This window comes from Durio zibethinus, chromosome 26, assembly GCF_047325235.1.
Source record: "Durio zibethinus cultivar Kanyao isolate XHJ-2024 chromosome 26, ASM4732523v1, whole genome shotgun sequence".
NCBI lineage: Eukaryota > Viridiplantae > Streptophyta > Magnoliopsida > Malvales > Malvaceae > Durio > Durio zibethinus.
Window position 1 is genome coordinate 9,656,760 of NC_143187.1, and position 14,471 is coordinate 9,671,230.

Consider the following 14,471-nt stretch of genomic DNA (forward strand, 5'->3'; position numbering starts at 1 on the left):
ATGGTGACAATGGGCAATTGGAATTGCGAAGTGATGGACCAAAGCATTTACAAATAGTCGGTCAGCCACATGCACAAGTCGAAGCCAACTTGACAAACAAGATCAGCTCCGTTATCCATGCACTCAGTGCCTATTCTTTCTATCTTCTCTATGATCTTTTTAGACTTTGTACTCTTTGCAAAACCCTACTTAACTACAAAGTAAAGTCACTCGCTTTTTGTTTTTTTGAATTGGAACTAATTGGATCTTTTTACGCACCAACAAAGCAGAAGTAAAACGATCAAACAAAAGCTCAAACAAGAAATTTATAGTCCCCTTAAAATATCAAAAATTCAAAAACAACCCAAACCCAGCTCAGAATATGTCTCTATAAGATAAAAACAAATGGCTATTTGCCGCTATTCTTCCATTTACACGAACGAACACCCACATTCCAAAATTTTCCTCGAGTTAAAACGAAACACAACAGCAACAGCAGCTTAACAGACAATAATTAGGTATGTCATATGTGAGGTTCAATGGCTTTTTGTATACAATAGGCAAAAAAATTTCCTTTTAGAGTTATTAAGCTTTCTACCTTTAGGCTTTTTCTTTTTGAAGGGGATGTACTGAAGAAAAAAAACACTATGGAGCACCATAACCTCGAAGATCAGGCCATTGATTCGGATTCAAAGAACCACCTGTGGTGTTGCTGATGTTAGTGTTGCCAGCGGTGCTTGTGCTGCTGTTGTTGTTGATACTCCATAAAGCTGCTTCAGAGACTGTAGGGTTACTATTATTGACGAAACTTTGATGCCAATTCTGCTGAGAAGAATTGCCTCCAGCAGACCTGCTAGACTGAATCAAGCCCTCTTGATCAGATGGGTACATATTTACAGTCTTTTGATCTCTATTACCCGTTTGAAAGAATCGGGTTTGCTGAATTGGCCGATGCTGTTGTGACCCAAACGAAGAAGGGACACTATACCCCTGCAAAAGACCCAAAGTTGAAGAACCAACCAAGTCACCGGCAATACTTAGAGCCTGACTGAGAGGTTGATTAAAAGGTTGCGGTTGGTTCATTGACTGAATTGCCGCCAAAGAAGACAAGAACCCACCACCAGGATAAAACGATCCCACTGAAGAAATAGCAGATGATGAAGCAAAACTACCAGACTCTTTGGTTCTCAAAGCAGAACTTACGTTGATCATTGGATTAGAAGAGAACATAGTTTGTGGTGATGTCAGGTTTTGTTGCTGAGGTATTTGTGGCTGAGACCTTGAATTTTCACCAGAAGAAATCCTTGTGCGCTTCCCTTTCCTGCATCCACCTCCCACAGGCACGTTCCTTAGGGTTCCACCTTGAGTCCAGTACCTTCTACAAGACTTGCAGAAATAACGAGGCTGTGAGAGACTGTAATTGTTGTAGTAACAAAACTTTGTATTAAGCGACTCACAACGAGGACAATTTTGAGGTGGGTGCTGTTGTTGCTGCTGCGGCTGTTGATTCTCACCCGTCAACGGCTTCAATCTTCGATCTTGCTGTTGGTTCTGCTTCATGTCTTGATCACACCCTCCTCTATCTTGCTGCATCAGTATACCTATAGAGTCTTCTTTCAGATGTTGGTGCTGTTACTGATTTATTAATTATTTTTTTTGTTAATCTGATATGCAATCAGGATTTTGGGTTTGCTTTGGTTTTGGTGTTGGGTTTGGTACATGCAGGCTTTGGAATGAGACCTGAGAGATGGAGGAGAGGCGTTTCAGATATAGAGCTGTGTGATAACTCTACTACGTGTCAGCCTCTGGCTCTAGAGAATCTCCACTGTACAAAAAAAACCACGGCGATCGTTACCTTGTATGCATGCCTATATCTTTACCTACCAACCCACCTCACGAAAACCATGGCTTTTCCCTAAATATTTAACTTTTTTTAGCATATAAACAAATGGTAATCAAGAACCTAAATTATGAAAATATCCCTTAAAACCCAACAAAATCTCCCCAGATTTCCATTTCCACAAAGAGGAGAGAAATCACATACTAATTATTTACATATACATATATATATATATATATACATACTTATCCAGATATCGCAGAAATTGATGTGAATGAGTAGAAAGCAAGGGAGTGACTGACCTGCTTTACGAGAAGGAGAAAGAAGAGATGTACAAGTGTCGGGCGTGGACAACGTCCACTAAGGAAAGGTCTCAATCTGGAGTGAAGAGAGATAGAAGAGAAGAGAAAGAGAAAGAGATTTTTAACAGGTAAAGAAGAAAAGAGAACTGGGAGGTTCGTTGGTTCAGTGACAGTACAGTCGATTATAGAGAAATGGGTCTGTTCAGGTTCGGTCCCATCTCACACACTCACACCAATCCAGGAAGAAAACATAAAACAAAAGAAAAGGACAAGTGAAAACCCCAAGTTGCTTCACCTGATTCATCATCAGGCCAGGGTCATCAGAATTGCGTGAAATAGCAGATAAAACCAATACGCAGCAGATTAATGGCCAAAGAAACCCACCCAAAACCTTGATTCTGTACTCTTTAATGTGGGTTTTGTGACAGCCAAAGAAATTGTGGTGGCCTAATAAGACCAGCAAAATATACAGTCAAAAGGGATCGTAAAAGAGAGGGAACAAGGAATTTAAGTAAGTGATATGTAGCTAGGCTATCGAGGAGAGACAAATATAATAGGGAATGGCCCAGTAAGCAGTGCGCAGATAGGCGGCGCTGCCAAAGAAAGGGTGGCGTGGCGGTCGGAAATGGGGTGATGGGCTGCGTCAGACCTCAGTTAACTATACTGTTTTCTTTTCTTTGCTTTCTCCTTCCCCTTTCCTATGTCTTCCTCACTCATTCCAATTTCATATTCTTTGTCTGAACAATATCTCTTTCTCTCCTGACTCTTCTATTCTCTATTAATATTATTTTATTGATATTGATATTTTTCATTTTTTAAATTCCTGTTTTCAGTTTCATGCCATCGGAGGATTATGTTGATAGATGATATAATTGATAATCTTGAAGAAAGACTATCATGCCCTCGTTAACCATTGTGTTTTGCTACGATGGTTGGTAGCATTGTTCCAACTTAAAAGTAAAAAGATTTTATATTTAGTATATAATGGTATATAAATTTTATATATTATTAATAAATTAATGATATTATTTTATTAATAAATAAATATTAATTTTTAAAATAAATATATAAAAATTAATTTTTTTAAAAAATTATTTATTAATGAAATGATATTATTTAATTTATTTTATTAATAAAATTATATTATATTATTAATTGATATTATATAAAATTTATACATTAATAATATATTAAATATAAATTTAAAATAAAATATTCATATGATTTTTAGTCATATCATACATGGAGTTTATAGTTTATATTTTATAGAATATTATAAACGTTTTGATGAATTATAACTCATTATTTAGTAATTTCTTTTTTAAAAAAAATTAATGGTTTAATATTAAAAACTCTTTTCTCTTTTTCATTGGGAGAAAAGGATAAAGGATTAATGTTTATTAACAAATCAAATTATAATTTCAAATTTTCATTTATTGTATGTTTTTCTATGTAAATATTACTACCTTCTTAAAAATCTTGAATTGCTTAAAAATTTTTGAAGTCATTAAAATTTTTCAACACAAAAGTATTCTATTTTCCGAAGTTAAAAGCTTATTTTTTTATAGTGATAATAAAACATATTTCGTAGATTTACTTTTTATTTTAAAAGTACTAAGTTTTTATGAATTATAATAAATTTTATGTTATGTATTTTAGATTAATGTATATAAACTTTTTCTTTGAATTTGGTTTTGGTCAGACTAAAAACACTACATTAGTGTAGACGCCCCTTCAGACGTGGTCCCTTGCCTCAGCCTTGTAGGTGTTGGCTTGCTGTTCATGATTTGTGGTCCCCATCTTAACCTTTCCTATTGTTTGTTAGACTTGAAAATGGGATTGTACGGGCCAATGTCTTTCTTTTGGGCTTTTGGATTACCACCATTAGTTTTTTTTCTAAAAGCTGGGCTTATTTCGGCCACTTAGTGCAAAGCTTGAAAAGTGAAAACAGGGGAAAGAGACAAATGGGCTGGTTTGGTTGTAACCACGAGATTTGAACGTATTCATTGATTGGGCTTGATCCCTTTGCCATAAATATTCATGGGCATCAGCTGGACACTGGCTTCTTTTTTAACTAGAAGTTCATTTAAACCAAATACTCTCAATATCATACTTGGCAAATTTTATTGGACAAATTTTAAATGATATTATTAAATTATCATTGCCATGATAAACCAACTCATTTGTTAAAATTCATTCTCCATTCAAGATTTTAACTCATCTTATTTCTTAACTTTTAAGTCTTTTAAAAGATTATATAATTTAATTTCAACCCATCACTTGAACTACATTCTGAAATTTGAAATTAGAACTTAATTCAACTAGAGCCTAGATTTATTAAAATTATTATTTAGATTTTATTAACTAAATTTGATTACTAACAATTACTAACACTTTCATGATCTAATAATACCAAATTACTAACAATTAATCTGATGATAAGATTCGATTAATCTGATGCTAGACTTTCATGCTCTGATAATAAGTAAATTACCAATAGTTAATCTGGTGATAAAATACTAAAGTACTAAATTGGTGATAGAATACTAAAATCTCATGATCTAATTACAAATAGCTCATTTGGTGATAAAAATATTAAACTCTCATTCATGATCTATTAATAGTAATACTCTAATGATCTAATGATAGTAACAATGATAAAATTCTGAACTTTTAGTTTCAATAATTTTAAAATCCATCGTTAAAATCTTGATAAGATCTAAGTATATATAAAAAAAAAGTAGGCAAATTTCCTATAACTAATTTCCCCTGAACTTCCAAATTTCCAATTCCTAATTTCTCCAAAACTTTCAAATTTCCAATCCCTACTTTCCCCTGAACTTCGATTTCCTTGGGGTTACCCTTTATATTCAACTGCCTTACATATTCAACCGTTCAAATACAAAATCCTATTAAGCAAAAGTTTTGCAAATAAAATATGACAAAAATATTAACTTTCCATGGTTACATATAAAAACTATGATAACCATTAGGCGACCACTAACTTATTTGCATTATAAAATAGAGCCATTAAAATAAAAATAATAAAAAAAACCAACAAATTAACTCCTGTTTTTTCAAAACTTCCTCTCATCATCGTCTCTTCGGCCGGTACGCCTCCTCAACTCCACAACATTGTCATCCATCCTTTTCACCTCCACTTCCTCCTCACTCTTCCCAACCACAGTCTCCTTGATCTTTTGCGTCGTCCCCTTGGCAGCGTTCCAAGCTCCCTGAACCGTCTGCTTTGCCTTCTCTCCCACACTTTGCATCATCTCTGATGCCTTACTAGCCATAGAATCAGCAATCTCCTCAGTCTTCTCTTTCGCGCCGTGTGCTTTTTCTTCACCTTTATCCTTCGGTTCGTATGCAGTTTGTGAAGCTTTCTCCGTTCCTTCTTTTGCCTTCTCTTTTGCGCTTATGGATGTCTTGGATGCTTTCTGTGTTCCCTCTTGTGCCATCTCCTTGGTGTCGTCTCCATACTCTTTAGCTTTTTGTTTCGATTTCTCTTTGGCTCTTTGGGCTGTCTCCGCCGCTCTGTTTGTTACTTCTTTTGCTTTCTCAGCCTCCGATTCCGTGGTTTCTTTTGTTTTCTCCTTGGTTTTGTGTGCGTATTCCTCTGCTTTCTCCTTTGCTGCCCGTGCTTGTTCTTTTGCTCCTTCTATGGTATCTTCGGAGGCATCTTCCAGGACATAGGTCATCTCAGCTTCTTCATCGGATGAGGTATCCTTGTACCTGTAGGCCATGTCGGCTTTTGGGTTTCTTTCTTCATACGCATTTCTGCCCTGAAATTTCATAAAAACCAACTCCATAAAAAGTGTTAAGCAATGGAATATTCATCACCGAAAACTCCATAAAAGACGTTCAAAGTGAAGAAAAAAAAATGCAAAAGACTCAGCTAGGTTAATGATTTTACCTCAGGGTGTTTGGAGGCGGTGGTAGTGAAGCAGACTCGTGAGACTTAGCGGGAGGATCTAGTGGAAGAAAGAGTTTGGGGGAACGCTTTCGAAAGCTGGAACATCGCACTCTTGGATATGAACATGGCTGCCATCGTTGAGGATCTTTACGTTCTCCCAGCGAACTCTGTCTTCTTGAGTATAGTTTCTTAGTTCTTCCTTTCGCTTATCTTAGCCATGCAAATTGCAAACTATATGGAGGCAGAGAACGAGAAAGTGGCTGCCTAATTGATTGACAGTTTTAGCATTAATGCCATTTTGAAGGTAACGGTGGGTTCATCAAGTCAACACATGTTGCTCTCCTTTTCCCTCGTGTACATTAGTTGGTTAGAAAATACAAAAAAAAAAAAAAGGGGAAAAAAAATACGAATACCCTCCAGTTCCGAAGGTCCAGCTTCCCCTCGCTAAACCGACCCAGTCCTGAAAAGTTACGTGTAGGTTCACATATATTGACCCAAGGGATTGAGCTTTGTCGGTCCATGTCAGTATATAATAGCCCATTAGGCTATTACACTTCTCCAGTCGTTTCACTCTTTTTCCGAGGCCCATGAGGTAGCTACTTGTGACTAGACCATGGCACCGGCCTCAGTCTGAACTCAACTTCATTGGAGATCAAAGCTTGAACTGACCCAAATTGCTCACAACGATGTGAAGCCGGCCCTTTGAACAATTGTAACGGTTCAATGGTATTCAACACAAGGGCAGAGAAAAAGGTTTAATGGCATTCAACACGAGGCAGAGAAAAGGGGTGACTATATAAATATATATTTCAAATGGTCAAATGCTCGCATATCACAGCTGTTCTATTCAGCCAATGAGCGTAAGAATACGGTTAGAGAAAGCACATGGTCAGCCACTTTCAGCTAGGTGGTAAAAACAAACAGGTTCCAAGCCGTTATTTATTTCACCTTTTTCTTCCCTTTAGTTTGAAGGGAATATCCCCTATTAGAGACCAATGTTAACTTCATTTGAATCAATTATGACTGTTACTTTCACTTTAAGTTCTTTATTAAAGATTTCTTTTGATTTGGGACAAGGGAATTTGAACCTAAGTTTACTTGGGATCGTGAACCAACCAATGCGTTTAAACACTCGGATGCAAAGTCATCTAGTTCGAAATATGAAGTACTTTGCTAAGATAAGGTGTTCAGTTTTTGCTGAAGGAATTGGTGTGAGAGTGTAAACCATGGCTAAGTTCTGTAACTTTTAGTCTGAAATTGACGAATCACACCACACATATTATATATCAGCCTATGTAATAATTTAATACCGTGATAAATGTAACTATGATTTGTTCCAAAAGCGGCGCAAATCTTATGTTAGGACAGTTATGGCAGTTTCAACGAGAAAAGATTACTAGGATGTTACAATCCAATTGTCAAATAACACCACTTATCCAGATGCTAAGCCTCTACAAATAAAGCTTTAGAAGCTGGTTCTCGGTCCTGAACCAGTCGATAATAAGCTTTTTCAGTATAGGAAGGCTTCTAATGTGGCCTTAGATAAACTATTTGAACAGAAATTTGATTGTTTTAGAGGTTAATGAGATGCTGGGAATAGAGCTCCACCTTTGATCATAATTTAACTTTTGTTTATTAATGCCCTCTTGCACTTTTAGCCTCCTTTGTAAGTTAGAGTTTCTCAATATCTTTCTCCTTGCTCTATGCTTCTAAAGGACTGTCGAATCTATAACCATTTTTTACATATCTTTTTGTCATCTTAAATTGTAACGCTACCTTGCAGTTCTAGTTTATTGTACCAATTCCCTTGCATAGGCATTAGCACACGATGATATGTGTTAGCACCGCCTGTTATTGGCTTCAATGGTAGGACATGCTTGTCAATATATATTTTTGAGCTATTATTTTGTAAATTTATTCCAAAAATGTACAAATAAGGAAGTGGACATGATTAATAAAATGATCCCATCTTGCCTAATATTGTCTTTGTGGAGTGAAAATAATGGTACTCATTCTACTTGTTTAGCGTTACGTTCTAGATGTTGACAGCTATCGGTATCTTGGGCAGGTGTTGCTACCTGGGCTTCTTTGGCTGCATGAAGCTCCGTCTCCCAGTCTATATAGTTCAAAGTTCTGCCTGTATTGCCTTAAAGCTCATTGATCTTCACTCTCTCCTGAGAAACTCCTTGTCTGTTACCATTACCAAATTTGCTTCTCTTGTTTCAAAATCCTCAAAGCACTTGAAGTTTATAAGTTGTAGAACCAGTAATTTCATATATGTGAGGGATACAGGTCTTTCCCGCTGACATGGGGACTTTTCTCCATCATTTCTGCAAACAGAGAATTCTGACTTGCTCTGTAAGTAAGTGGAGAAATTCTGCATGATCGGGCTAGTGTTTGCTATGTCAGCTCTTAATCAAAACGCATTCTTATTTCTTCGTCAAAACTGTATATCCTGTTTTACTTTTTCTAAGGTTGCTTGTTCTCATTTTCACCTAAGATTTTAGAATTTGCAGCCTTTGTTTGCATTTATATCTTTATCTGCCATAATTTTGGATCACCTATGTGCATACTCATTACCGTCAATAGAGTCAATACCTACCAAAAGCGCTTCATTTCTTCTGGTATTTAGGTTGATATTACCTTATACTTTCCCTTGACACCTTATTATAATATCTGTATATTCATACACATGGATGACGTGCGGCGGTGAGAATTAGGAACTCTAAATGGAAACGGCTTGGAAGAAAAAGGAAATACATAGAAATCAAAATTTGCTTCTTTCTTTAAATGCAAGATCTAAATGTGAAAAAATTACTAAAATTCAAGTTACGACTGCATACGTTATATATGTATCGATATGTAATTTCACGTTTTAGCAAAAGTACATCCAAGTCTTGGACTTCATGCTCATCATAAGATTTTGCTGTTGAACTGAGGATTTCTTAAGAGCTTATTGGTAGAAACAAGATTTAACATTGTTTAGATGCATTCTAGTTCACGATTCCTGATAAGCATATGCATATGCTGCAGTTTTTTGCTTTTATGGATAAGCTGTACTGAGTGCCTACTTTGTGACAATGGACAGAAATCCATGTTTATAATCAGCCTAGCAACAGAGAGTAAATTATGCAGAGTATGAAATTCACAATGCTTGTCTGCTATAGTTTACTACGTGTTCACATAAAGGATTTTATGCTCACTCTAATATCATAATCTTTCATAAAGAAAAAGGATTCAACTGTTCATTTTTTTATTCCATTAATCTAGCAGGGTTCATGAGGATCAAATTTATTTTAACTATAATTAAGCAGGAAGCATCTTCATGCATTTGTTTGGCAGCCTTTTGTTGCAGTTAAGATGACACTATAGTTTCTTAGCATTTAGTATCATGGTTTTAGCATTTAGTATCTTGCACAATATCTGCCTGTTATGGTGTTACTTTACAGGTTTTAGATTGATATAACCATAAGTATCATATCTTGTTTTGATACCCTCACGTCGAATGGCTTTCTTGATCCTTCACATTTTTATAATAGGAATACGGTCTTGCCATGGTCCCTAATTGCTGTTTTTTCCAACTCCCACCTCAACTTTCCAACTTCAAAGGCATATGATAACTGATTAGTGTTTTAAACAATTTTACCGTGCATTGATCACCAATAACATGGAATGTTAGCGTCTTTTTCAGTTCATTTTCTCTATTCTTCACCTCCTGAGCAGGATCGTAACAAAGAACAACCTTTTATGTTAGATTACCCATTTGGCAGTAACATATCATGAATGATAACGTATATGATGAATTGAAAAGGAAATTTCTTCAATGCAGAGAGTTAGAATATTGTCTTGTATGAGTTAGCACTGGCCTAAATCCTGGACTTCAAGGTTAAGTAAGCATTCTGTATATGTTGGTGATATGATTTGTTTACATGAAGCAATAGAAGATTTTCCCAAATCGTAAAACTGACAATGTGTTTATTCTAGCTATTATTTGCCTATGTCGTTCCATTTTAGCTCTTTAATTTGTCAAACTTGTACCAAATAAGAAATTTTCTCTTTTCCTGGACGGCAGGTTTTGATCCTTCAAGCAGATGACAAGCAAGCTGGATATGGGAACGGATAATGGATACTTTGAAGTTAAACAAACAACTGATATAACCCTCATGGAAGCAACTATTCATTCTTCAGTTTCAGCCACACTACCTCATCACTCGCTTTGAACCAAACCTTTCTACGATCTTTTACTCACGGTAGAGGCATTACCTAAACCCAGTTTCGAAAAAACAAAAGCTAGAGAACGCAGCTTATCTCCCTATGAGTTTAAGATTATCAACCTCAAACCCTGCAAACTACACTTTTAACCGAGAACATAATTGTTAGAACAACTTATTATATCTTTAAGAAATATAGATTAGAGAGTCCGAAGTAGTATGCTTTGCTATTTTTGGAGATGGCTTTTAATCTTATGCAAGATTGTGGGACAACACGCTACTTAAGAGGAAGCCATCTACAATGAAATAGCAATGCTATCATATCAGGCACCTTTTCTCTTATAAAGTTTAAGACTAAGATTCCAAACCCACCAACCACATAGTTCAATACAGATGGTTGTTTTTGGAGAGAGAGAGAGATAGCAGAATTAATAAGAGGCCATGAATATCTGAGTTAGCCAAGGATGCATGGTGTTTTGTGCAGGACGAGCCCAAGACTACTGCTACATTTAAACCAAAGGTGGCGCCAACTCGCTCTCAAGCTCTCTCAGTGGTCAGATGGGTATCCCCAAACCACCTTTCGCCGGCCACCTGTCACCCACCCCACCCCATTGGCAACCTCTCATCGCTTCACTCTCTTTACTTTCTCTGCCTCTCTCTCTATATGTTATTTCGTGGCCTTTTCTCTCTCCACACCGACCCCTCTGCACCACTTGACGCGTTTCTCATACTTTTTTCACACCTGGACTCACCCTACTGGCAGCACCTTACATCCCCACGACCTTCTTGAACCAGACTTTGTACTCACTACAAACACAAAACCAGCAAACATACAAAGTACAGTCTCATCAACTCTCTCTGATCACCACCAGCATTACAATCCCCTAGACTCATCATCACATTACACCTTTATCCTGATGGATAACTCTTACATACCTTTTTCCCCCACCACCACCACAACCACCAATACCACCCTGAGGCAACCAAACATGGGTTGGTCTCAGAATTTAGAGTTTTCCATCTATGAACCAATGAATTCAAAAAACTTCAGTTCAACACCCTTAACAACAGCATCAAACTCTCAGTTTCATCATCCACCACAGTTTATGGCACCTTACCAAAGCCTGCAACCCCCATACAGACATCCCATAGAGCAGGCTGGTCAGTCTTTACCATATCCTGTGTATCCTTTCTTTATGGGAAGGAATGGGATTGAATTTGGGGTATGCAGTTCTAATCATGCGAGTAATGGGGTGCAAGGATCATGTTTCATACAAACAGACGGGCTATCAAAGGAGCAAGAGAGAAGGATCCTTGATCCTTATAGAACAAAGGTTGCAAGGATTAAGAGAAAGCTGGCACGGCAGAGAAGCCTTAGTTTGCAAAGAAATGCTTCTTCAGAGGCTTCAACCCAGGTGGATGCAAGGAGACTGACCAACTCTGGTGCCGACACTAAGGTGAAGAACAACAATGATACCAAAAGGGATCTGTACAAGTTTTGCACAACAGAAAACAAGGTGCATTTTGACAAAGAGTTCATCTTTGATTTTAGATTTTTTTTCCTTGTCAATTAGTGATGTTGGGCTTATTGTTTTCATAATCTCAACTAATGAGTACTGAGATTGTTTAACTTGGGATGTAGAGACTGAGAGTGTTGCTGAGTAAGGAGTTAAAGAACAGTGATGTTGGGTCCCTTGGGAGAATTGTCCTTCCAAAGGTGAGGTTTTACTTGATCCATGAGGGTATTCTCAAGGCCTGTTCTTCCGCCTCTGATCCTGCTTGTTTGGTTTGCGGCCCTAAATATCCTTTTTTTTACCCCCACTCTAAAGATAAATGTTTGAAAGAAGAGAAAGAAGCACAAAAGAGCCAACCATTAACTATTCCTTCATTCGCTCTCATTGACTACTGTAACATTGTTGTCTTCTAGACTACTGTAACTAATCAATCCTTTCTTGACTTCTCGATTCTTGCACAAAAAAATACAGTATAAGAGAAAAAAAAAAGAGTTCCTACTCTTGTTAAGCATTATCTTGTAATGCTACTATTTGGCAAGCACAATTATCATTATGTTGCATGTTGCTTGTTTATATTTCTAGACTTTTGCTTCATTTAACGCGTCTACCTGCAATTTAATTCAGAGAGAGGCAGAGATAAATCTTCCAACCCTCTCTGATAAAGAAGGCATCCAATTAATGATCAAAGATGTATATTCTAACCAAGTGTGGACTCTCAAATACAAGTAAGTACTGCTGATTTTGAATCTCGGTTTGTCTTTAATTACTCTTTATTTCCTTTGAAAATGGTGATTAAAAGATGTTGAGCCCACATAGAAATGTTTTTGTTCATTGATGTCACAGGTTCTGGACCAATAATAAGAGTAGAATGTATGTGCTTGAAAACACTGGTAAAACCTTCAAGCCAAATGACTTTCAGTTCATTCCAAACCCTTGCCTTTTGTTATTACTCACTTTTGATTATGTTCATAATCTCATTTTTTCAATTCACCAGGGGATTTTGTAAAGCAAAATGGACTGGAGATTGGAGATTCCCTTACCCTTTATGAGGATGAAAGCAAGAATCTCGTGAGTATTTCTTCCTTATTACTATGATACTAGTAATTTTGTTGAACATGGATAGGGTAAAAAGGTTTTAGCTTAGCTGGATGACAGTAATGCCCTTGACCTTTTCTTATATTGATGATAATATTATATCCCTTTAGAAGGATGTGAAGGGAAAAAGGACAAAAAGGAAAGGGTTAGAATGGACAAAATTGCATAGCTTTAATTGACACGTATCAGATGATCTGTTGGCAGTAGACTCGCCTTTTGAAAGACAGCTAGGACTAGGCACTTGCGTCGCACAAGTGCTTCAGCTTTGTGGGGCTGAGCAACGGTTCCCTTGTAGCTGAGATGGCCTATACTAGGACATTCTCTTAGCATAACAATCGTACATATCTGCATTAGTTTGTCTTATATCAGCACGTTCCTTTTGACAGGAATACTCATATATAGACAAAATCTGTTGCATTCTTATCCCTCCCCACCCCACAAAAGAAAACAAGAGAATTGAATTGGAATCTGTTTTCTTGTTAAACTTTCGAAGAAAATGAGGAAATGGTTCCCTTTAGTGTTCCTGTTCTAACTTCTGATTACGTAAGAGATCTCAATTCTCCCCATATTGATCAGAAAAAAAAAAATCCAATTATTAAAATCCAAAAATAGCATAGTTTAAGGTTCTCATAATAATTTATTACGTCTTAATTGCATGAAGTATAGATGTAGATTAGCTGCTTATACTTCTTTGTTATACTTGGCCCTGCATGTGCCGGGGCACTGAAACTCATCTAAAATGCATTAACAAATGTTCTCGGCTGATTATATTGCTTGACTGTATCGCTTGTAAGCATTGATGATAAAATCTTTCTTTTTTTCACCCGATGGAGCAGTATTTCTCGATATTAAAGGTGGAAAGGGTTTCTGTTGAGCCTTCAAAAGGTCAACACAGTGACAATGAAAACAACAACCATATGTATGTGCCATTTACATGCCAATCTAGAGATGAAGAAGACACATCTTTAGAATTACTTATAGAACAACTCAAACACAAGGAACAAGAAGCACCTAACGACCTTATGACTTTGCCTATGGATGCTGCTTATTCGCATAGACTGCCTGAGGAGGCCAGACATCTTCTATCTGACAGCATTGTAGCTGGCAGAGAAACCTACAGCCGAATAACTACAACACCACTACAAAACTCTTCAACATTGTTACAAGGTAAGGCAAGAAGTGTAGATGATATTGAGATCAACTTTGACGACTGCTATGGCGGTCTTGATATGCTACCTGATGTCAATCATTACAATTTTTCACTTTGAGCATGTCAATAGCAACCTTCATGGGCTCAAAAGAATTTATAGTCAAGTAGCAATTTCTCTTATTGCTTTTCTTTTACAGATACATCATTGTTTCTGGGATTGGGAAGGGTATAGGAAGGACATTTTTTTCTTGAAACTAGGCATTAGGATAGAGAACATTAAACCTTTCTCTTGTTCAGCTGTGCAGGTGCTTAATTTTTTCCTTCAATGTAAATGATCTCCCAATTGGGGTAAAATGAATAAAAGAAATCAATTATACAGAGGCTTCTCTGTCATTTTCTCTGTTTTAACCGTAATTGATGTTCATGAACATGGGTGTTGTTTCATGTTTGATGATGATACCATC

At 36.7% G+C, this 14,471-nt stretch overlaps 2 protein-coding genes and 1 pseudogene across 2 annotated transcripts; 1 reads left to right on the forward strand and 2 right to left on the reverse strand.

Annotated features, from left to right (window-relative positions):
• Positions 1-295: 295 nt before the first annotated feature.
• Positions 296-2,932, reverse strand: LOC111318736 (uncharacterized). Its single transcript, XM_022921611.2, has 2 exons — positions 2,122-2,932; positions 296-1,804 (listed from the first exon to the last, which is right to left on the reverse strand). Exon 2 carries the CDS (start codon positions 1,570-1,572, stop codon positions 625-627), a length of 948 nt encoding a protein of 315 aa, XP_022777346.1. The 5' UTR covers positions 1,573-1,804; positions 2,122-2,932; the 3' UTR covers positions 296-624.
• A 2,117-nt stretch (positions 2,933-5,049) lies between these two features.
• LOC111274242 (uncharacterized) lies at positions 5,050-6,570 on the reverse strand (annotated as a pseudogene).
• A 1,616-nt stretch (positions 6,571-8,186) lies between these two features.
• Positions 8,187-14,399, forward strand: LOC111318737 (B3 domain-containing transcription factor LEC2-like). The gene is made up of 7 exons (XM_022921612.2): positions 8,187-8,399; positions 10,110-11,765; positions 11,891-11,965; positions 12,387-12,487; positions 12,606-12,652; positions 12,757-12,830; positions 13,694-14,399. The coding sequence occupies exons 2-7, from the start codon at positions 10,713-10,715 to the stop codon at positions 14,123-14,125; spliced, it is 1,782 nt and encodes a 593-aa protein (XP_022777347.2). The 5' UTR covers positions 8,187-8,399; positions 10,110-10,712; the 3' UTR covers positions 14,126-14,399.
• The last annotated feature ends 72 nt before the right edge of the window (positions 14,400-14,471 follow it).